The sequence below is a fragment of the Musca vetustissima genome, unplaced genomic scaffold (genome assembly GCF_032173495.1).
Source record: "Musca vetustissima isolate MV318-11 ecotype Yass unplaced genomic scaffold, APGP_CSIRO_Mvet_v1 utg11336, whole genome shotgun sequence".
NCBI lineage: Eukaryota > Metazoa > Arthropoda > Insecta > Diptera > Muscidae > Musca > Musca vetustissima.
The window spans coordinates 74503-101070 of NW_026875811.1; the positions used below are offsets into that span (position 1 = coordinate 74503).

General features: G+C 32.5%; 1 protein-coding gene across 1 annotated transcript in view; it reads left to right on the forward strand.

Annotated features, from left to right (window-relative positions):
• The window catches only part of LOC133338315 (dynein axonemal heavy chain 3-like), a 92545-nt gene that overhangs the window by 3820 nt on the left and 62157 nt on the right, over positions 1-26568 (forward strand). The window contains exons 3-7 of the mRNA XM_061546491.1: positions 9542-9700; positions 9759-9869; positions 9943-10097; positions 10157-10257; positions 10314-10461. Coding sequence (XP_061402475.1) covers positions 9542-9700; positions 9759-9869; positions 9943-10097; positions 10157-10257; positions 10314-10461 — 674 coding nt within the window. The remainder of the gene's footprint in view (positions 1-9541; positions 9701-9758; positions 9870-9942; positions 10098-10156; positions 10258-10313; positions 10462-26568) is intronic.

The following is a 26568-nucleotide window of genomic DNA, read 5'->3' on the forward strand; positions in this document are numbered from 1 at the left end:
TGGTGAAGGGTATAAAAACCTCACAATAGTCCAATTTTTTAATGAATTACAGAACTATCTTTGGATGGGTACAAATGTACCAAGGTTATTGATCTACGTATACTTTTTTGGTTATTGACCGTAGGGTTAAAATGATCAATATTGTTCCACTTTTTAGCCTCCACGCTACCCTAATGGTGTTTTTGCTCCACCCCATGGTGTTTTTGTAGTTTGGTTGTTATTTTAATATTGGCCAAAGTTTCGGGGTAGCACTCATATGGTTGTACACCCCATAATTTAGGATCTTGGGTGGTTTGGGCACGTTTTTCAAATGAATTGGCTCTAATTGTATTTTTCAGGCTGTCAGTGGGTTGTCAAAAGTTCGTACCACAAATCAAAGAAATGGTCAAAGTTTTAGTGGGAAAAATATGCCACTGCCGCCAAGAGAAAAAAATAAAACTATGGGCCATGTCACAGATATTCGTTGGTATGTTATACCCTCCACCATAAGATAATTACACGGAGATAGTTTTTATCGACATAATTTTTATTCTGATCAAGAATATATATAATTTGTGGGTTCTCCGGTGAATATTTCGAGGTGTTTCAAACGGAATGACAAATTTAATATAGGGGAGACTGGGCACATTCGACACGTTTTTTAGAGCTCTATATCTCAGTACCTATTGAACAGATATACACTTTATGGCTGGTTATTTTCGTCTAATACTTAATTATAAAAATTAATACCAAAAACATATAATAAATTTTTACAGTTTTGTAAAAAAAGTCAAATTCGCCGAAAGTGTCCCTACCCGTGGTAGCTTCGGCATTTGATGGGGAACATTCGGCACCATAGTCATAAGAAGTACTTACGAAATGGAATGGAAATATTACAAATATTATATTCGATACCTATGTATCGAAGCTAGTGATGTACGGTGAGAGCTTCATATTGAAAACGCGACTGTCGAATGTGCCCCGATGCCTCAACCTTACCTACGCAACACCGCGAAATATCTACCAGAGACCTTACAAAGTATATATCGCCATCATAAATGCAAACGGACGTAACTACACTTTTACTAATTTTACAAGAGAAGCAAAAAACGTCATAAAATGGAGCATGGTTGGATTTTTTTTCTTTTTCAAAGTTTAACCGCACTATACACCCGCATTTATTTTTTGAAAAAAATTTAACTTATTTTAGTTTTTAAAGATTTCATGTCAGTCACGTCCTTTTGACATTATATTTTCTGAAACAAAAGGACGTAACTACAACACAATTGTAGTACAACAAAGTGACTAATAATAATAATTATAATAATAATAATAATTATCAGATTTATAGTTCCGAGCGACGCACTATGTCGCTAGTTCATATAAACAGCGGCCAAAAATAGAAGCAGTATTCGAAGTTAATAAAATTTGGTACATGTGTTTATTATTGGCCTAAAGAGCAACTAACAAAAAAGTGGATAGGTCGGACCAAGATTTGGTATACCTCCCATATAATGGGTCTTGAGAATGTCACGCTTTTTGGCCTATAAAATCTTTAATATTCAAACAAACTCAATGAAAATTGGCAATTTACATTTAATTAGGCCTATAAAGCAACTGACCAAAAACTGGGTAGATCGGACCAAGATTTGATATACCTCCCATACAAAGGGTCTTTAAAATTTTACTATTTTGGGCTATAAAATCGTTAATATTCAACCAAATTCAATGAAAATTGGCAATTTACATTTACTTAGGCCTACCAAGCAACGGACCAAAAACTGGGTAGATCGGACCAAGATTTGATATAGCTCCCATACAAAGGGTCTTGAAAAATCCGATTTTTGGACCTGTAAATAGTTTATATTCATCCAAATTCCACGAAAAATTTCATGTCTTCGTCCAAATTACATCAAATTTATATGTAGAATCGTTATATGTAGATAAATTAAGTATAATAGTTTTATTTTTGTTATTTTTATTATAATATAAAAACTATTTGATATCCTTTAATAACTAATAAATTACTTTTTTATAATTCACAACATTTTCAAAACACACATCAGATATATATATATATATATATATATATGGGCAATATTGCCAATTTTTTAACATAGCTGAAGCGGAGGTTCGCCCCTTTATAACTCGGGAACTACTTAAGTATATGAAAAAAAGTGAATAGTTTTGGATTAATTAATCTGTCGTTGCAAACTGTTCATGATATTGACCTCCAAACTTTATTTTGGTGGAAGCTGTGTCTACTTTAATGTAAAAAAATGTGTAAAAACACGTTGAGGCGAACCAGTTTTTTTATGTTCTCTATCGATTTGTGACTAAGCCACTCATTGCACGGTCTTCGTGTCAAAATAAAACTAGAAGCCAACAAAATGGGGACTACGCCCCTTATGTATCATTTTTCAAAATTTTCACTGCATCTACCTTTAAATGATGCTGACATTTTGAAGCTCAATTTTTTTGTTTTTTTGTTTGTGTTTTTTTAATTTTACTTCTAGCTTTAATACGCAAACAGGAATTTCTAAAAATCGATTATAAGATTACTGTAGTCGCGAATCTGCGTAATTTGATATCTATTTTGTGTATGTAGTATGCACAGCTTCAGAGTAATACTCATCCGAAAATGCGAATTTTGTGCGATCAAATTTCTAAAAAACCTATTTTTCGGGCCAAATTTTTAGATCTGTCAACTGAATGATATGGGTACCCGCGATCAATAAGGTTTTTTACGTTTCGGATGATATAAAATCTTCTTCGTGAAAATCCATCTACTAGAACGGCGGGAACTGGCCTTCCAAAAACACGAAATTTGGCAAAAAATGTTTTTGAAAATATCGCGGATTTATTTGCGTTTTCTGTGTATCATATCCGCTTCAATAAATGACCTCATACGGATTTTGATCTTTTTCGAAAAGAGAACATTAAAAACTTCAACCGAAAGAGAGATGCACGCACTTTATCTCAAAAATAGATTTTGCTGGCACATCCATGGTTCTTAATGAACCACATTGAAATCGGTATAGATCGATGTATTTTTTTTAGGGTGCACACCGAAATCGGATGCGCGTTAATGACATATGAAGTTTTCGGAAATTATTCGCGTTCTACGATTTTTTGAGTACTTCAATGTAACGTGCGGCACATCTTAGCCGTCAAATGAAATTTTGCAAAATATATATGGATTGGAAGATAAACTTCAGTACTTCCTGGAAACCGCATGCGCATCAAATGATTTTGAGAATTACGCGATTTAGACGCAATTTATTTCAAAAATAGTGTGAGCTGCCACATCCATGGTTCTCAATGGACCACATTGAAATCGGTATAGATCGATGTATTTGTTTAGGGTGCACACCGAAATCGGATGCGCGTTAATGGCATATGGAGTTTTCGGAAATTATTCGCGTTTTACGATTTTTTGGGTACTTCAATGTAACGTGCGGTACATCTTAACCGTCAAATGAAATTTCGCAAAATATATATGGATTGGAAGATAAACTTCTGTACTTCCTGGAAACCGCATGCGCATCAAATGATTTTGAGAATTACGCGATTTACACGCAATTTAAAATGTATATTTCATAATATTATTTTATTTTAAGATTTATTCCTATTTATAGAATTCTAAGATTTATCGGAAGGGTCTTGATATAATCCACAAGGCGTATACTTATACACAAAAAGTGATTATTATTATATATGTCAATTTTTCGGCGAAATTCGGGTAAAATAGCAGAATAACCCCAAAATTTTTTTCTGAAATTTCTTGTATACAATTAAAAAAATAAATATGATGACATTATTTTTTCGAACCAAAAACAACTATTTTTCCTCAATATCTTGTTTTGTTGTCGCTGTAATTTAAAAACCGCTACACGGACTTGTGTGATTTTGATATCATTTAATTCATCATGGTGTTTAGATTATGTAGATATTTTTAAATTAATTTTTAGGTGTGTGTATGTCATTAATATAATGAAAATATTTATGTAATCTGCAATACTTTTTTATTTTTCTCATATTTCGCGAATATGTGCAACTTTATCGTGATTATTATAATATATTCATATTCTTATTTTACGTAGGAAGATATATATCAACGTTTTTGGTCAATATAATAAACGGCGTAATTTTAAGATTTTTTTCTTATGCCCAAAATTAAAACCTCGATAACTTTTGCGCGCATCAACCAAAAATTTGATCGCGAACGGTTTCGGAGTCAGAACATTTTTCTCTATATGTGTACCAAAAATCATTGATGTGCCACAAAAACAAAAAAGCTGATTTTTTGAAAATGGAATATTAAAAAATTGGCAATATTGCCCATATATATATATAATATTGTCTTCCCAAATGTACGATTTAGTATCATCCACATTATAATCTCGGGCCTTTACTCTATGCCTGTTTAAGGATATTACAAGGTCGGTTTGTAATATAAAATTCTAAATAAAATCCTTATTTTACTCGGCTTTAACAAAAGTTCGGGCGGCTACTAATTATTTGTTGGCATGACTTGTTAGCATCTTGTGAAAGTCGCTCAAAAGGTATTGTACTGCGCTTTGCATATCCCATGCCATGAACTAATATTTTTCTCTATGAACTTTCCACAAAGGTAATTCATGTGCGACCTCTAAATTTAGATTATAAGATTATGTCTCAACTGATCTGATAAATAAGTATAATCTTCAAACTGACTGAAAATTTATTTAAAAGCTATATTTTAAAACCAATTCTCCCATATCTCCGCTTCGAATAACGTTTTCACCACTTAATTGCACATTTTATGTAAAATATTGCATTATTACTATGTTCTGAATCCATTTTCTCCTTCCTATTTGACCATCAATACATAACATATTTGACCATTCGCTTTTAACCATTTCGTGAATATGCCATATTTTTTCATAAGGTGGTCACCAAAAAATTAAAATAACTCTTAGGACCGCAGGACGCCGCAGCTATTTTTTTTATTCCTTAAATAAAACACCTTTCATCACTCAAATAAAAAAAATTAGAGCTAAACTTTTTTAAACTTTTTTTTTCTGCTCCACTAATTTCAAAATTTGTTTTACAAATTTGATGAACTAAGTACTACAAGTGTGGACGACTGTATACACCATATGATATCTATATACATACAAACTAAAGCGAATCCTAGTTTTTACATCCACAGCAACCAAAATAAACACTTTTATAATAACCATTAATTCGAATATTAATATATTTGAGCATCAGAAAAACACACCCATTTTTCGAAAATATGGTAAAAAATCAGTTTATAAATAATTATCAGATTTGAACCTTTGTAGAGACAAAACTACTCGACATATCGATATAAAAATTCATGTTTATTCTAATTGGAGTATTTTCTATCAATCCTCATCAAAAAATTTGACCTCCGTGGTACTTGGTTTTGACCATTTTTGGCCGCGGTCGTGACACTGTGCGACGTGTGTTGAGTTTTGTCCGATTTTGTGTAAACGGTGCATAAAAGTCCCTATATTTCTTCCGATTTGCAAATTTTGCATAGCGTACTGAATTGAGTCTAGAGTGGTGTCTGTTAAGTTTCGTGAAACACAGTTCAGATTTTGATATAGCTCCCAAATACAGTTTCGACCGATTTTATGTAAATGTTGCACTAAAGACAATAAATATTTCTCCGACAGAGATAGAACTTTGCACAGGGTACTTTTCCACCCAGTGGGAAACAAAAATACCTAATTATAGCTGATTAGTTAAAAAATAATAAAAATCCCTTAAATATCGAATTTTAGGATACCGCTATATGGGGGCTACCGTAAAAAATCGGCTGATATATCTAATTTTCAATATTTCAAATATCCCAGAAGTAACATTAATAACCAAAAACCAAAAAGGCGCAAAGAAAGAAAGTACTTTTAAATGTCGGTTATATTCGACAAAAACACTGGGTTAAGTTGATCATCCATTGGGGAATTAGTAAGAAAATATATATGTATATCTAAAAAAAGATTATCATCAAATTCAAATATTTAACCGAAGGGCAAGGACAAAATATTGCACTGTGACAAATTTCATCAGAATTGATTAATAAATTAGATCTGATCATTACTTACCTACCATCCGTTACAACAAATATATAATATCGTGTAACACCGATTAGATAGCTTTGCTGCCACGCAAAATGAAATTCGAAATAATAATAAAATATTTGACCGTAAAATTTTATAATTCTACATTTATATTTCAGCATGCGATGGCCCATTTCCATGGTTATGCAAATTAAGCGGTAAGTTGAAAAATCGAATTATTTTTCTTTAATTACAACAAATAATACATATTTTGATTCTGGCCTGGCTGAACTTTAAACCACAAAAACAAATTTGGAATAGTCTAAGTATTACGGGTCCTGCTTATTTCGAAAATTTTAAATTTCTTCTCAAACTTTATTTTCAAATTGGTATTTCTGATTTTAATGGGCAATTATTAATAATAAACATTTTTGGATTGGAAAATTCCTTTCATCTTTGTTTGTTGTTATTATAGATTATTTTTGAGATGACATGTCTTCAAATTAAATAAAGAATATTCTTGTGAAAAATATTCTCCTTGAAAGTATTTTTCGTCCATATTTTATTGAACCGTAAACTAATTTCAATTTATTGCCAATTGCCAAACATTATTTGTATTGAACTAATTGTCAGGGTAGCCACCATATAATAGTAATAATACCCAATTATTTTGTAGATTTTGATTACTTCTTCAAAATGGCCGTAATTTGAAATTTTGTATTGTCATTGGCTGTCAAATCTCATTACCAAAAAATATCAATATTGACCTCCTTTTTATACCCCCCACCATAATATTTAGGGTATATTAATTTTGTTTTTCCGTTTGTAACTCATCGAAATAATCATTTCCGACCCTATAAAGTATATATATTCCTGATCAGCGTAAAATTCTATGACGATATAGCCATGTCCGTCTGTCTGTTGTAATCACTCTAGCGTCTAAACGAATGGAGATAGATCGCCAAAATTTTGCATAGAGTCTTTTCGAAGATGGGCTTTGTCGGTCTACGTTTAGGCATAGCTCCCAAATAAGGGTACCCTCCAATTTTCGGTATTTTGAGGTTCTTAAGTGCGTTTTTCAACGAAATTCGCTGAAATTTGGTATATTGTGTTCCTATTGCGTAGCAAATCTCTCCACTAAAAATTTGATCGCACTTTTCGACCGAATTCGCTGAAATTCGGTACTTTGAGTTCTTATTGGGTTGCAGATCTCTATACTACAAATTATAAATATTTGTCAATTTTTTCGGGTAGCCCCCATATAAGAGTACCCCCCAATTTTCGGTAATCAATATTGGTCCCTTTTTAGGCATAGCTTCATATTACTTTGTAATCTAAATTACAGTAGTTTTAGGATTTTAAACTCTACCATGCGTTATCAGTATCAGTCCACTGATTGGATCTTATAGATTTTAGGAAAAATCCCCATTAAAAATTGCTGAAGTTTGTGGTTGGTGTACATAATGGTTTACAAAAATCAGTTTGTAGAATTATCGGTATATGCCCACTTTTTGGTATGTTCCCTATATTTTCATTGCATGTATCTGTCAGTATAACTATGGTGGAGGGTATCCAAAGTTCCGCCCGGCCGAACTTAACGCTTTTTCACTTGTTATTATTTTGAGAGTTTCAATCGTTTTTTTTTTCTAACGTATTTTTATACCCTTCACCACACTGTGGTACAGGGTATTATGTCTTTGTGCATATGTTTGTAACAGGGAAAAGGAAACGAGATAGACACATGGTTCCTTTTGAAAATATGCATAGAATCACTTTCTAAGTCGTCCGTCCGTCCGGCTGTCTGTCTCTGTGCATGTTAAATTGTAAACAACGTACAGGTCGCATTTATGATCCGAATTGGATGAAATTTGTCATAGGTCACTTATACGGCCCAAGGACGAACCCTATTGAAATTGGGAAAAATCGGTTCAGATTTAGATATAGCTCCCATATATATATATATATATATATATTCGATTTAGTGTAAACGGTCCCTATATATCTTTCGATTTGCACGAAATTTGGTACAGCCTAATCATTTAGGTCTAGAATTATGTCTGCCAAGTTTCGTGAAAATCGGTCGAGATTTAGATATAGCTCCCATATATAGTTTCGTCCGATTGCACCAAAGTCCCTATATATCCTTGATTTGCACGAAATGGTAAAGTCTCCCTCTATATAGCTCCCATATATAGTTTCGTCCGATTTCATGTAAATGGTGCACCAAAGTCCCTATATATCCTTCGATTTGCACGCAATTTGGCATAACGTACTGAAATGAGCCTAGAGAGATGTCTGCCAAGTTTCGAGAAAATCGGTCCAGATTTCTATATAGCTCGCATATATAGTTTCGTCCGATTTCATGTAAATGGTGCCCCAAAGTCCCAATATATCTTTCGATTTGCACGAAATTTGGCATAACGTACTGAATTAAGTCCAGAGTGATGTCTACCAAGTTTCGAGAAAATTGGTCCAGATTTAGATATAGCTCCCATATATAGATTCGTCCGATTTCATGTAAATGGTGCACCAAAGTCGCTATATAACTTTCGATTTGCACGAAATTTGGCATAACGTACTGAATTGAGCCTAGAGTGATGTCTGCCTTGTTTCGTGAAAATCGGTCCAGATATAGATATAGCTCCCTTTTATTATAGATTGATTTTAAGTAATTGACGCACCAAGGAACCAATAGACTGATATAAACAAAACGTTCTGAAATTACTATAACCTAACCTGTGACATGTTTGTTTGAAATCGCTTAATATTTGGATAGAGCTTCCATATATTTTTGCCCGATTTCAAGTAAAGTGGGCATCAAACTCCTCATGTAGTCAGATTGACATCAAATTTTGCACAACTTACAAAATTGAGCATAGAATTACGTAGTTGCGTTTTCTAGAAATACAGACATAGCCCAACGGATGACCTATTTATATTTGTTTGAAGTCGATGTACATACTTTATGAATAGATCTAGGTAGATTCACATTTAGATAAATATCACATATTTTATTTCATCCAATTTCATGTTAATAGTCCTGTTTAATATACCCATAGTGGTGAAGGGTATCATATAGTCGGCCCCGTCCGACTTTACTACTTTCCTTACTGGTTCGGTATGTTAAAGGTCTTATCATAACATGAGTTTTCTCCTATGAGCCCCCCATTAATTTAAGATATTTTGAATGTCATCCTCATGGTTGAGGATATAAAAATTGTTAACATCGTTTTAACTTATCAATCAGTGATAGTACTCATTAAATACTGCAAAAAAGTATTGTTGGTAAAATGCAAAAAATTATTTATGTTTGATTTAAAATTTTAACATTTACAACTTTATTTTGCCTCCGAAAGTCGAGGCCGTGGAAGTACCTATATATAAAGCGATGTATGGTATCATATAATCAGCATCGTTTTACTAGTTAATTAATATCGTGATATTTTATATTAGATTTAAATTAATTTGTTTTGATTTTTTTTTTTTTACAGACAAACCTACTGAAGAAAAAATCTCGGAGGTCACAAATAATCTAATAAATATCTACTGCACTCATCGGGTTCGAATTTTTTATTTTGATTGTCGTACACGATCGACGTTATTTACAAATGAATTGAGAAGATTCTATGGAAGTCCTTCTGAAGTGATAGGTTGAAAAAAAGCAATATAACAAAAATTAGAAAATAATTAATAAATTGTACATTATAGGAAGCTTGCGAAATCCCAGTGCCAAATATTTACGTCTACCTGCATTAAAATCGCCTCCGAAGCCGGCCGCATTCACCTCAGGCGATCATTATGCCTTAAGGACGCCACAAGGTTGGTAGAATATTAAAAAAAAAACGATAATATTTGCCTTAAGGACAAAACCTTTTTTGACTATCTGTTTTAGAGTGTCGAAATGAATTATCTAGAATGGGCAAAATAATTGATAACCTGATAGAGCCAACTTTAAAGCGAGCCAAGGAGAATCTAAAACGTAATGCAGAAACTGGACATACAACAGAAGTGGAAAAGACAAGTCCACAAAATAAACTAAATAAAAAAGTAAATTTTTATGCCTGATTAATTTCAAATGCAAAATTTTAAATACATCCTACTTTTAGGTAAAAGTGACTAAAGCAGAAACCACCACTAAACCACTAAAACGTAAAAACTTTAAAACCAATGTAGAATTTTTATTACATCTCAAAAATATCGACAAACAGTATGTATTTTGTTTTATTTAAACCATTGCAGACAACTAATTAAATTTATTTTCAGAAAATTCAAATATCTAGAAGGATATATGCCTGTGGATCCAGAAGAACAGAAGATACGAATTATGAAAAATTACGAATGCGAATTAAAACAGGCTGAACAACTATTTACACCACAAGTCGAAAGACGTTATAAGTGTCTAATGAAACATGTAAGTTAGAAATTAATTATTTGATTTTATGCTTTGAATGTATGGTCACGAGTTCAAATCGATTTGATTTGTATACCCTTTACCACACTGCGGTACAGAGTATTATGTCTTTGTGCATATGTTCAACTCTGCGGTAAGGGTACATATGAAATTTGCCACTGACCACTTATTTGGTCCAAGGACGAACCCCATTGAAATCGGTTTAGATTTATATATAGCTCCCAGTTTCGTCTGATTTTAAATTATAACTCCATAGTCCCAATATTTGTCTGATTGATACAAGAATTTCTGCGGCGTACCAAATTGAGGCTAGACAGACATTTATAAGATTTTGTCGAAACCAGTTCAGATTTTCGACCGATTTTTCCGGGCTCGTTCGATTTAAACGAACCTTTTCAACATAGTGCACCATTTAGATGAAATCTGGAAAAAAATCACAAAGGATTTATATCTAAATCTGAACCAATTTCAAAGAAATTCTTTTCAAAATACAGTAATTATATTCAATGTCGTTGAAATCGGTTCAGATTTAGATAAAGCTCCTCTATACGAAAGTTAGTTTAAATCGAACGGGGCCGGAAAAATCGGTTGTTTTTTTTCCAAATTAGCTGATAGTGAGACTATAATAATTAAAAATTAACGGTACCCCCAGTTATGAGCGAGCAACCCTGAAACTTCGGTCAATAAAAAATGGATATGTGTTATTTAATGAGGTGGGGGTACCGTTATATGGAGGCTACCCAGAAAATATTAATGATTCTCGATACGGTACGTTATATGGGGCTACACCAAAACGTGGACCGATATATCCCATTTGCAGTAACTTGATCTTAAATATTTCGATCTCTATCGTGATTTCAAGAGACACACAAACGGACATAGAATCGACATAGAATTTTTTTCTGATCAATAATATATATACATTGTGGGGTCTCCGGTGTAATATTTCGAGGTGTTACAAACGGAATGACAAATTTAATATACACTCCACCTTATGGTAAAGGGTATAATAATAACATTTACATGAATTATCAATTTAATTAATGATCATTCGCCCAAAAAGGCACAAAACTCAAAAATTCAGCATGAGCCCGGCTGGATTTAAACCCTGGTTCCCATGACATCTCTCAAGTGTTGTCCGGCGCCCTGGCGTTGAAAGTCACCTCCTTATCTACCTAAGGTTGTACATAGTGTAGGTTATATGAAAAAAATATGATCTAAAAATAGGTGGTCTGATGTGATGACACGATTGAATTTAATTAATGGATGTAATTCCGCAATAAAATTCGATATAAATACAACGTATAAGGTAACGATATTTGTAAGCCACATTGCCCGATATGCATGATGGGCCCCTTAACCAACAGCGAAATGCGTTATTTAATGGTAGAAATTTAGTATCTCCCTGGTTTTCCTTTTCATTGTAACTTCATCTCAAAGAAAAATAAATAAAAACTTATTTTGGTATGGCATTTAAATTCAACTTTGCTAATAACTGAAATTAATTTTTAAAAAAAAATTTAAAGGAAAATTGTATTTTCAACGTTTAATCATTTTAAAACAGCTTGAAAAAGCCTCTTTCAAAAAAAAAAAAAAAACAGTAAGGAAAGTAGTAAAGTCGGGCTGGGCCGACTATATGATACCCTTCACCACTTTGGGTATATTCTACATATGTATCCCAACAGACGACGCGTTTTTGTTATATATCTAACCGATTTCAGGGAAAATTGCCAGAGACTAATTTATATTACTTCAGTACGTTGTTTCATTCGGCCTTGCTATGGATCTTTTCACGCAGCTTAGCAACATCATTTTAGACTTAATTCAGTACTTCAGTAGTGTTGGCGGTTTATTTGGGATACCATTTGTATTTTGTTTTTATAAAAAAACAACTATTTATTAGTATGGAATGTATGGCATTGATTGCCGAGGGGAAAGGCAGGGAAGACTATAGTTTCGGATCACGCCACTGATCGTCATCAGTTCCCTTAGTTTTTTGTTGAGAAATTCTCCCCAGAAGCTATTGCTTCTATACAAAAAACCTTTCAAACCCAAATGTCTCTTGTAACAAAGCGAAGTACTTAGCTGACCAACGTACCCTATACCAAAATTCGTGCAAATCGAAAGATATATAGGGTCTTTGGTACACCAATTACCTTAAATCGGATGAAAAAATATATGGGAGCTATATCTAAATCTGAACCGATTGTCACGAAACTTTGCACACATCATTCTAGACTTAATTCAGTACCCTATACCAAAAGATTTCCAGGGACTTTAGTGGACTATTTACGTAAAATCGGGCGAAGCTATATATGGGAGCTAAATCTAAATTTGCACCGATTGCCACGAAACTTTGCACACATCATTCTAAACTTAATTTAGTACGCTATGCCAAATTTCGTGCAAATCGAAAGATATATAGGACTTTTGTACACAATTTACCTTAAATCGGACGAAGATATATATGGGAGCTATATCTAAATCTAAACCGATTTTCACGAAACTTGGCATACATCATTCTAGACCTTATTCATTACGCTGTGCCAAATTTCGTGCAAATCGAAAGATATATAGGGGCTTTGGTACACAATTTACCTTAAATCGGACGAAGATATATATGGGAGCTATATCTAAATCTGAACCGATTTTTACAAAACTTGGCATACATCATTCTAGACCTTATTCATTACGCTGTGTCAAATTTCGTGCAAATCGAAAGATATATAGGGATTTTATTACACAATTTACCTTAAATCGGACGAAGATATATATGGGAGCTATATCTAAATCTGAACCGATTTTTCCCAATTTCCATAGGGTTCGTCCTTGTGCCAAACAAATGAGCTGTGCCAAATTTCATCCAATTCGGATCATAAATGCGACCTGTACTTTGTTTACAATTTAACATCTACAGACGGACAGACGGACGGACGGACATGCATAAATCGACTCAGAAAGTGATTCTCACAAGGAACCATGGGTCTATCTCGGTTATTTTTTACCTGTTACAAACATATGCACAAAGACATAATACCCTGTACCACAGTGTGGTGAAGGGTATAAAAAACATTTGCTACCAAATCTTATTTAAGTTCATTTTCTAGTTTTTCTCCTATTCCAAGATATGTAAACTTCACATTCACCATAATAGAAGATTATCTTGAAAAAGCATCGTGTATTTCTTTCAAACTTTATTTTTTATTTACATTTGAAATTCTATTACAAAGACTTTTGAAAAAATAGAATTCCATTTTGTTAATGAGAACACCTCATTATAGCTCAATGAAAGGACCACCTGCATTCAGTCTATCCAGCGATAAATTTCACTTTACTAAATTAAATTCAACGAAATTTAAGACCGAGATTGTGTAAAAGCCCATACCAACAGGCGACTTGATGCATTTGAAGAATGCTTGACACATTACTGTTGAACAAATCAATGCCCTATTCTAACGTTGTTGCAAGGCTCCGGGCATCAGCTAGTCATTCATTTATACACTCACACAACTAACCACATAAATGGCTCGCCAATTCATTTTGAGTACTGACCACAATGCAGCAAGCATGAAATGCGGTCCCCGACAAGTAACTAATTAATAACAGAGGAGAAGTATGTTGGACAAAAAGCCCAACAATGCATTCAACTAATTAACTAAAATCCTAAAAACATTCATGGTACATATTTTAACGGCAGACAATCTGCAGACAAACATAATATGAATGGAAATACACCATGTAGAATTGTGTATATCTGTTATCCCATTCAAATGCCAGAGAACTGCCAAATATAAAACAAATATACGTTTGTGGGTGTACACATTTTATATTTTGGGTTGAATTGCAAAATGTGGTAGATGGTATAATTTATATATTTGATTTTGTATGTAATATCCAGAGGGAAACATAATAGACCCATAGTTACTTTTGAGTATATATTACAATCAAATGGGATATATCGCTCCACATTTTGGTGTAGCCCCAGATAACAGTACCCCCTAAAATTCGATATTTTGGAGATTTTGGACACGTTTTCCGACCGAACTGGATGTAGTTTAGTATTTTGGGTTATCATTGAATAGAACATATCCTTACCACAAATTATTAATATTTACTCGGTATTTTCAATACTCGATATTTTTAAAAAATATGGACAGGTCTTCAAACAGAATTTTCTGAAATTTGGTATTTTCTTGTATAGCTCATTTCCGTACTAAAATATTGATCCAAGTTTCATTTTTTTTCTCATTGTATAGCACATTTCCGTACTAAAATATTGATCCAAGTTTAATTTTTGTCCAATTAATCAAACTTAGTTTTTTCGTATTGATAAATTAAAATAAATTGTCATTTAGCAACTGCACTTTAAAAACTTTTAGAAATTATTTTCCATTAATATAATAGAGATTACAAAAAACACATTGAGAAAGCAACAGTCTTTGTGGCCGGAAGACAAATTTTGCAAGTTCCTTGTACCGAAAACAATTATGTTTAATGCACCAATACAACAACACAGACAAAATATAAAATGTAGGTTTTTTAAGTATATTTCGTACTTTTTTGTGTCATATTCCTCTTAGCCAAATAAACACTTAAATTTAATTTATAAGTGCAAATATCAACATTGATATCGAATTTTATTTTTAAGTGCAAACACAGCAAAGCATTGTAATTAGGTTATTGAGTTTGCCTGAATGGTGTGTTGCCCTTCACACAAATTGATGTCTTTTAAATTGATCCGCTAGTGCGAAATGGAAAAAGTAACATATTTATAAAATTTCTACATATGTTTATTAGAAAATATATATAATATTTCTATTGCAATCATCGTAAAAATGCATTTAAACTAAAGACACTATTTTATATTCATTAAGATCACAAAAATATAAAAGATTGATTAATTTTAAATGTAGCGTAGATATTAAATTTTTGTTTTGTATGTTTACATAAAAACAATCTGTATAACAACAAATCAAGTCTTCAAAACATAGAAAAAAATAAATATTTGTTATGTCGTCAGTATTCACTTCAAATTTATGCATAGAAATAAGAGCTAATGTAGAACAACCTGGGCTTTGCACACTATACAAATTTGGGTCTCAATCGACAAACAAAATTATTTATGGAAGCTATATCTAAATCTGAACGGATTTTCAGAAATTTCAATACGGTTCGTCATTGGGCAAAATAATTCATACATTGTTTAAATAATGCATGGATAGACATTCCAAATATTCCAAAATACAGTCATGCTAAAATATACTGACTTGGTTTGTAAAGTGGCAGAATAACAATTTAGCGACAGGTGCCTTATAGATTGTTCAAAATTTATACTTTTTAATCGCAACAAGTAAAAAAGATGTTAACACTAGATTGCCGGACGCGGTCATTTTGACCCTTTCCAATTTCAAGTACAAAAACAATTGTGCATATAATGACACTTTTTTTAAAAATTTAGTGACTTCTTGTACCACATAGAATTACGTTTATTATAAAAACGTCACCCAATTTTAAAAAGCTATGTCATTATATTCACAGTTGTTTTTGTACTTGAAATTGAAAAACGGTCAAAATGACCGTTGGGCCGAACTTTTTATACTCTCCTCCATGAGGATGACAATCAAAATATCATGTTACTAGCAAAGTGCCCGCTACTTCGTATGCGGAAAGGGAATACAAAAAAGTTTTTGTTTTTGCAAAATAGTCAGGCTGAATCCTAATTTGTTATTTTTATAAAAAAAACTTTTTATTAGTGGGAATGTATGACATTGTTTCGGATGTCGCCACTGATCCTCATCACCACCACTAAATTCAGTACCAATTAATACCAAGAACTTCTTTCTAACTCTCCGTCAGTGACCACATTTCATATTTTGTGTATTTATACCCTTCACCACACTGTGGTACAGGTTATTATGTCTTTGTGCATATGTTTGTAACATACAAAATGAAACAAGATAGACATATGTTTCATTTTGAGAATATGCATAGAATCACTTTTTGAGTCGATTTATGCATGTCCGTCCGTCTGTTGGTGTTAAATTGTAAACAAAGAACAGGTCGCATTTAAAATCCGATCTGGATGAAATTCGGTACAGCTCATTTGTTTGGCCAAAGGACGAACCCTATTGAAATTGGGAAAAAATCGGTTCAGATATAGCTCTCATATATATTTTTCGTCCGATATAAGGTAAATGGTGTACCAAAGTCCTTACATATCGTTCGATTTGCACGAAATTTAACACAGCGTACTGAATTAAGTCTAGAGTGATGTGTGCTAAGTTTCGTGAAAATCGGTTCAGATTTAGATATAGCTCCCATATATAGTTTCGTCTGATTTAATGTAAATGGTTCAACAATGTCCGTATATATCTTTCGATTTGCACGAAATTTGGCATAGCATACTGAATTGCGTCTTTAATAATATATTCTAAGTTTCATGAAAATCGGTTCAGATTTAGATATAGCTCTTAAATACATTTTCCTTCGATTTTTTGTAAAGTGTGCACTAAAGACCCGAAGTTTTTACGATTGACAAATAATATTGTTGAAATCGGTTCAGATTTAGGTATAGCTCTCATTTGTATATTCGTTGGATTTTAGGTAAATGTTACACGGGTTGGCACGAAACGTATAAAATAGAGATATCAAAACTTGCCGGAATGAAATGAAATTTAGCATAGGTTCCAGAAACATCACATATTCAAGTTTATTCAATTTCATGTTTCGATCAATCTTTCGAAAAGGGGACATATGTAAAATATACCCAAAGTGGTGAAGGGTATCATATAGTCGGCGCAGTCCGACTTTACTATTTTCCTTACTGGTTTCTATTTAATTTACTGTACATTTATTACATAAAAATTCGAGCTCTGCCTGTTCATTAAAAACCATATTTTGCCAGATTTGGTACCATTCTGTACTTTTCGTACCACATTCCAAACCTATCCTAATACCTGATTTCAAATAGCAATCGTAAGCCAAATTTAAGAATTCCAGCTCTGTTTATTTACCAAATTGTACCAGATTTCGTACCATTCTGTATTTTTCGTACCCATACTTCCATGACTCAATCCTATACTCAAACTTTAATTTTAATTCCAATTTTTTGGTTTCCCGCTCACACAAAACGAATTGTACCATTTAGTGCTTCTCGTGTTCATAAGTACGAAATTCCAATAATTTTCATTCAAAACTTAAGTTCTCCATATCTATCCGTTTACTCAAATCTAAATTGTACCAAATTTAGTACCATTTAGTACACATAATGACGAAATTTCAAAACTACCGACATATCTCAATCTTGTACTCCAACTGTAAAAAATTTCAAGATCTCAGCCCTACCCGCTCACACAAAAACAATTTGTAAACTATTTGGTACCATTTAGTACTTTTTGTTTCTATAATTAAGAATTTTCCAAACTACGCCAATCCTACACCAACAGTTTATTTTTATAGCTCTATCCGTTCAAGCAAAATCCCAATTGCACTAAATTTTCTACCATTTAGTTCTTTTCGTACCAATATATACGAATATCCAAAACTAATTCAATCCTACGCTGCAAAAGTAATTTAATTCCCAATTTCAAGACTCTATCTGTGAACCGAAATCAAACTTGCACCAAATTTAGTACCACTAAGTACTTTTCGTACACAAAAGTGATTTTTTTAATCTACCTCAATCCTGTACTCCAATAGTAGTCCCAATTCCGATTTTCAGGATTCCACCTCTATACACTCAACTAAATGCAAATAGTACCAAATTTAGTACCATTTTGTACTTTTTCTTAAACCATTTCCATACATCAACACCACTTTCCAACCCTTATTCCGTATAAAAATTCAAGATTCTACCTATATATGTTCAATAAGTATAAAATTAGAACTAAATGTAGTAAAGTTTAGTACTTTTAGTACACTTATAGGTCGAATTTCCAAAAACCCTTTTGTACAGCTTTCTAACTTTCCATTAGTGGCCCACATTCCAAATTTCAGAATTCTAGCTCTTCTCGTTCGCCTAATACACATTGTACAATATTTGGTACATTTTAGTACTTTTATTTTAGTTCGAATCTCCAAAAACCCAGCCTTATCTCACGCCTACACACCAACAACAACCCACACTCAAAATTTCAAGGTTCTAGCTTCAGCCGTCTGGGCGATGATCTGTCTGTCACTCACTTAACACTAAGCTCTTTTATATACAGTGGTGGTCACGTAATTAAAACATTTATTGTGGTAAAGATTTTTTGATCAGCCCTCGATTCGTTTGAAGTATTTTTTTTTTTTTTTTAATTCAGAACGATATAGTGCACTTAAAAGATTTAGCGTGAAAATAGAAAATTATTGCATGCAACTTTTTTCACAAATAACGGTTTTATTAAAATACATCGACTTTGAAGTAGCCACATAATTAAAACATTTTGTGATTTTTTACTTTACTGCATTTTTTGAAAATATTTTTAAAAAAAGCTCTTAAATATAGTTAAATTATGTAAACTAAGCACCGATAAAATCATTTACATATTAAAATTTTGGAAAAAAATCTGTAAAATCTATAAAAATTGCCAAAAATTTGCATAGTACTCTTAACATTCAGATATTAAACCCTTATTATAGAGAATAAAGGTCCGAATGCACCAAAAATTGTTAGAATTGGTAGAAGACCATAAATAATTCTCAAAATAAATAAATATCTATATATGGGCAATATTGCCAATTTTTTAACATAGCTGAAGCGGAGGTTCACCCTTTTATAACTCGGGAACTACTTAAGTATATGAAAACAAGTGAATAGTTTTGGGTTAATTGATCTGTCGTTGCAAACTGTTCATGATATTGACCTCTAAACTTTATTTTGGTGGAAGCTGTGTCTACTTTAATGTAAAAAAATGTGTAAAAACCGGTTGAGGCGAACCAGTTTTTTTTTTTTTTTTTTTTTTGTTCTCTATCGATTTGTGACTAAGTCACTCATTTCACGGTCTTAGTGTCAAAGTAAAACTAGAAGCCAACAAAATATGGACTACGCCCCTTATGTATCATTTTTCAAAAATTTAACTGCATCTACCTTTAAATGATGCTGACATTTTGAAGCTCGATTTTGAGTGTTTTTTTTTTAATTTTACTTCTAGCTTTAATACGCAAACAGGAATTTATAAAAATCGATTATAAGATTATTGTAGTCGCGAATCTGCGTAATTTGATATGTATTTTGTGTATGTAGTATACACAGCTTCAGAGTAATACTCATCCGAAGGTGCGAATTTTGTGCGATCAAATTTCTAAAAAACCTATTATTCGGGCCAAATTTTTAGATCTGTCAACTGAATGATATGGGTACCCGCGATCAATAAGGTTTTTTTATGTTTCGGATGATATAAAATCTTCTTCGTGAAAATCCATCTACTAGAACGGCGGGAACTGGCCTTCCAAAAACACGAAATTAGGCAAAAAATGTTTTTTAAAATATCGCGGATTTATTTGCGTTTTCTGTGTGTCATTTCCGCTTCAATAAATGACCTCATACGGATTTTGATCTTTTTCGAAAAGAGAACTTTTAAAACTTCAGCCGAAAGATGTACGCAATTTATCTCAAAAATAGATTGTGCTGGCACATCTATGGTTCTTAATGGACCACATTGAAATGGTATAGATCGATGTATTTTTTTAGGGTGCACACCGAAATCGGATGCGCGTTAATGGCATATGGAGTTTTCGGAAATTATTCGCGTTCTACGATTTTTTGAGTACTTCAATGTAACGTGCGGCACATCTTAGCCGTCAAATGAAATTTCGCAAAATATATATGGATTGGAAGATAAACTTCAGTACTTCCTGGAAACCGCATGCGAATCAAATGATTTTGAGAATTACGCGATTTACACGCAATTTAACTCAAAAATAGTGTGAGCTGGCACATCCATGGTTCTTAATGGACCACATTGAAATCGGTATAGATCGATGTATTTTTTTAGGGTGCACACCGAAATCGGATGCGCGTTAATGGCATATGGAGTTTTCGGGAATTATTCGCGTTTTACGATGTTTTGGGTACTTCAATGTAACGTGTGGCACATCTTAGCCGTCAAATGAAATTTCGCAAAATATATATGGATTGGAAGATAAACTTCAGTACTTCCTGGAAACCGCATGCGCATCAAATGATTTTGAGATTTACGCGATTTACACGCAATTTTAAATGTATATTTCATAATATTATTTTATTTTAAGATTTATTCCTATTTATAAAATTCTAAGATTTATCGGAAGGGTCTTGATATAATCCGCAAGGCGTATACTTATACACAAAGGTGATTATTATATATGTCAATTTTTCGGCGAAATTCGGGTAAAATAGCAGAATAACCCCAACATTTTTTTTTTTTCTGAAATCTCTTGTATACAATTAAAAAAATAAATATGATGACATTATTTTTTCGAACCAAAAACAAATATTTTTCCTCAATATTTTGTTTTGTTGTCGCTGTGATTTACAAACCGCTACAAGGACTTGTGTGATTTTGATATCATTTGATTCATCATGGTGTTTAGATTATGTAGATATTTTTAAATTAATTTTTAGGTGTGTGTATGTCATTAATATGATGAAAATATTGATGTAATCTGCTATATTTTTTTATTTTTCTCATATTTCACGAATATGTCCAACTTTATCGTGATTATTATAATATATTCATATTCTTATTTTACGGAGGAATATTAAGATTTTTTTCTTATGCCCAAAATTAAAACCTCGATAACTTTTGCGCGCATCAACCAAAAATTTGATCGCGAATGGTTTCGGAGTCAGAACATTTTTCTCTATATGTGTACCAAAAATCATTGATGTGCCACAAAAATAAAAAACTGATTTTTTGAAAATGGAATATTAAAAAATTGGCAATATTGCCCATATATATAAATGGAGCCATAAAAATGTATACTAACTCATCAATTGAGAACGGCTGGACCGATTTAACTCAAAGTTTCTTTCAGTTGTCGGTAATTACAGTGGGAAGGTTTTTATGAAAGAACATTTTAAGAAAAATCCGCGAAAATCTTGCAAAAATTATTTTAAAAAAATGGCTGGACAGATTTGACTTAAAATTTCTGTTAGTTGTCTGTAATTGAAGTGGAGAGATTTTAATGAAAGAACATTTTGAGAAAAATCCGCGAAAATGTTGCAAAATATATTTTGAATGATATTAGAATGTCCACACATTTTATATCGAACCTTTATGATTTCATCTCTTCGTAGTACTTCTTGGACATATTTTGGCCGAAAATTGGCAGCGTATAATATCTTTAAGTAATTGTCATTTATGGAAAATTCTCAATATATGTTAATTTTCTACAATCAATTGGATTGTCATTGCCTTGAAAAAACTATTGTATATATAAAATGAATTGCTGGTCATTAGTCTCGCTAAAACTCGAGAACGGCTGAACGGATTTATCTGATCTTAGTCTTGAAAACCGCGGACAATTTGCAAAAAAAAAAAATATTATTATGCATTTCCACGAATTTTGTATCAAGCTATTTGCACCACGTCGTAGTTGCTTTTTGAGATATTTTGGGCTAGAATTGGTAGCGATCAATCCTATAAGCCTTCATTTGTCAATTATTGAAAATTTTAAATTTCAATTGGATTGACATTGTATTTAAACTTTTTTTGTGAGAATACAAAAAATAATTGAGAAGTATATCATTGAATGTACACGCGATCATTGTATGTACACGGTTTTCTATAAAATCCACGTAAATTTTGGGACAAATGCAAGGATGAAAATCAGAAGACAGTCGGAATAGTGTTCTGATTCTAAGATTCATGCCCTAGATTATTTTCTTGAAAATAATAATAATAGGGACATGTTGATCCTTACAGTACCTAAAATGTTGCAATGTCACGAGAAATATCAAATCTTCTCCTAATCGTTGGTTCATGTCTTTGAACTTATAAACACAACACTTCGCACTTTGTAGATTCCCTAAATCGGTGGGGACAATGTTTCAGCATTATGTGGTAGTAAGATGTCCATGCTCTGAATTAGTTAATTAAACGGGAAATATTTATGCGTTAGGCCAATACGAAATCTTGGTCCTAAATAGAATTGTTTCCGCAAAAATGTGTTTTACCATCCTGGAATGATATATTACAGTTACTACAATGGGAATGGATATATGCCAAATTACAGCCGATTATATTTAAAAACGTGCCCAAATCCCCCATAGCATCGAAAATGTGGAGTACTATTATATAGGCGATATTTGGAGGCTTGGGCGAATATAAAATTTAAGCCAATTACCGAATTTTAGGTATATGGGGGATATTCGAATTCTTGGGCCAATATTGATCATCTCAATTAGGCAGTATTAGTAGTAGTATCCCTATTATTAAATTAGAAGTAATTCTGTTGAATATTGGGGACTACCATAAAAATGAACGAAAATGTAACACTTTCAATACCAAATGTCTTATGAGTAGTAGAAATGTGCAAATTTCAATGTTCTATATTAAATCGTGGAGGGTATAAAAACCTAATTTAATATTACGCTACCGTTATATGGAAGTCTAATAAATATATTGGGGAAAATGTAATTAAATCCGGAAGTCAAACTTATATGTGCATTTAACTGTTTTTAATTTAAATTGATTTTCCACGAATTCAATTATTAATCATAAACATAAAATTTTAGATATTCAGTACTGTAATGTTATTTTCTGTGTGTTCGGACAAATACCAAGGTATTACAAAGATCTGTGGAGGGTATAAAAGCCAACCTAAAATGACGAAAATTATACATCAACTATATTGCTAGGCAAGACAACGTTTGCCGGGCCCGCTAGTTTGAAATAAAAACTTAAAAAATGGGAATTTACCTAAAGGAACGATTCAACTTCGATAGCCTATATTGAAGAAGGCCGGAATATTGTTGCAGTATGTGAGAAAATATCGATTGATATTCAAATCGATTGTTCGAGTAGTAGAGAATATCAGTCACAATATATCGAAGATCAATGCCTATGTTGACGAGTAAATGTTTCATTTTTAACACATGACCAACACTGTATATAGATGATAGGACCTTGAACATACCGAAAAATACATGAGAAAATTATTACTGAAATTCTCAAAATATCTAATAGTGGGTCTACCGTTGTATGGGACTATAATAAATGTGATCAATATTGATATATTTTGGTAGTGAGATTTGATGGCCAGTGAGAATACAAAACACCAAATTACATCCAATTCGGTTGAAAAACGCTTCAAAAATCCTCATACCGTATTATGGTGGATACTCTTTGACGTGAGTCAATTTTAAAAATTTTTAATGCGGAGATGCGCTATACAGTGAGAACCCAAATTACGAAATCACATCCAATTAGTTTGGGAACCCATTCCAAAATCGAGTATTGGGTCAATATAAATAATTTTTGGATATGTGTTATTCAATGAGAAACCTGAAGAGCAAATTTCAGCCAATTCGGTTAAAAAACGAAATATGGTAGGTACTGTTATTCCGACGCCAACCTAAAAAACGGACCAATATTTATATTTTTGGTAGGTTTGATATGCAATGAAAATGCAAAATGTCAAATTTGATACAATTCATTTGAAAAAGTGCATATAATTTCAAAATTACAAATATTTGAGGATATCGTTTTATATGGAGGATATTGACTACATTTGAAAAAGAAGCCGAGAAGAAAAACGTTTTAATTTGTGCACTTATAAAAATATTTTTTTAAAGCTTAAAGTCCAATTCCTTGAATTTTGAAATGTTAAACTGTTTCCGTTAATTTTTTAACGCATTTCCATTTTAATTATTTTTATTGAGTTTTATAGACAGACATTTTCCTGACTATGGTTTACTGTCCTTTTTTACTGATTGGTGTTTCAACAAATATTTTTTGTATCACCATACTGCTCACATTATAGATATTATCTATATAATAAAAACGCTTAGAGCAATAAATTGACAGATTAGGTTATATTGCATCATTAAATTATATATACAATTATCAATGGCTGATTAAGAATAGTCACAAAATTTTAAATGCTCATTATTTTGTGTGGTTTATTCAAAAAATATATATTATTTTACTTTATGATTCATAAAATATCGAAACAATAAAAAAAACATTTTCACATAAACACTAAAAGTGTCACTTCATAAAAGGGTGACAGCGCTTCACTGAAATTCGGATAGTCCTTCGACACGGAGTAGTGGCCATGACTTATTTGTTGTTAAAACATGGACAAACAAAAAAATCAAACTTTTTTTCGCTCGGAGGTCATAAACCAAACAAATCATGTCTGTTGGTCAACCATCTGAACACTGGCCCGTACCCTGGTAAACAAAAACAATCGCAATAAAAAGGATCTGCATTTGTATATCAAAATTTGTGAACCACAATTTATTCAGTTCATCAATGGTTGGTTAAATGTTGATTTTTTGTTGCGGTTTATGACGTTGTTGTTGATGTTTTTATGTTCATAAATTATAAGTGAAATGTTTTCAACGTTTCTCTCCCCAGTTTTTTATGAAATAGATGTGCCATAAAATAAAAAAATATCTATAAACATATAAAACCACATCACGCATCCGTTTTTCGCTCGAAAAATAATGTTATTACAAAACCAGTAAGGAAAGTAGTAAAGTCTGACTGGGCCGACTATATGATACCCTTCTCCACTTTGGGGATATTCAGTACGCTGTATATATATATATATATATATTTACAGATGTCGTCTTTTCGAAGGAACATTAACATGAAATTGAACGAACTTAAAAATGCGATATTTATCTATAAGTAAACCGACTAACATCAATCCTTACATATGCCACTCTGCAATCTATTCCATTCTTTGTAAGTAGATTTTAAGCTAACTTTACGCCCGCTATTTGGTATGCTTCACTGTTTAAAATGTAATATCAATCAGGCACCCATTGATTAGTTTGTTTATAATCAACATGAATAGGTCGAAATTATATATGCAAGCTATGCTGTATCTAAATCTGAACCAATTTCAAGGAAACTTGCCGAGATTAATTTAAACTAATTTCAGTACGTTTTGCCATTTGAACTTGACACAAGAAAGGTTATAGTAACTTCAGTACATTGTACAAAATTGAGTGCGGGTCGGCCAATCTTTGGTTCCTTAGTGCACAAATTACATAAAATCGGACGAAAATATATATTTTAGCTATATCTAAATTTGAACCGATTTTCATGAAACTTAGCACACATCATTCTGGACCCAATTCAGTACGCTGTGTCAAATTTCATGTAAATCGAAAGGTATATAGGGACTTTGGTGCACCATTTACATAAAATTGGAGAACACTATATATGGGAGATATATCTAAATCTGAACCGATTTTCACGAAGCTTAGCACACATCATTCTGGACCCAATTTAGTACCCTATGCCAAATTTCGTGCAAATCGAATGATATATAGGGACTTTGGTGCACCATTTACCTTAAATTGCACAAAACTATATATGGGAGCCATATCTAAATCTTAACCGATTTTCACGAAACTTAGCACACATCATTCTGGACCCAATTCAGTACGCTGTGTCAAATTTCGTGCAAATCGAATGATATATAGGCACTTTGGTGCACCATTTACCTTAAATCGGACGAAACTATATATGGGAGCTATATCTAAATCTGAACCGTGTTCTTGAAATTTGGCACACATCATTCTGGACCTAATTTAGTACTCTATGTCAAATTTCGTGCAAATCGAATGATATATAGGGACTTTGGTGCACCATTAACCTAAAATCGGACGAAACTATATATGGGAGCTATATCTAAATTTGAACCGATTTTCACGAAACTTCATTTGCGATATGCATGAAATTTCATGCAAATCGAAAGGTATACAGGGACTTTGATGCACCATTTACATAAAATCGGACAAAACTGTATATGGGAGCTATATCTAAATCTGAAACGATTTTGACGAAACTTAGCACACACCATTCTATACCTAATTCAGTACTCTATGCCAAATTTCTGCAAATCGAATGATATATAGGGACCTTGGTGGACCATTTACCTTAAATCGGACGAAACTATATATGGGAG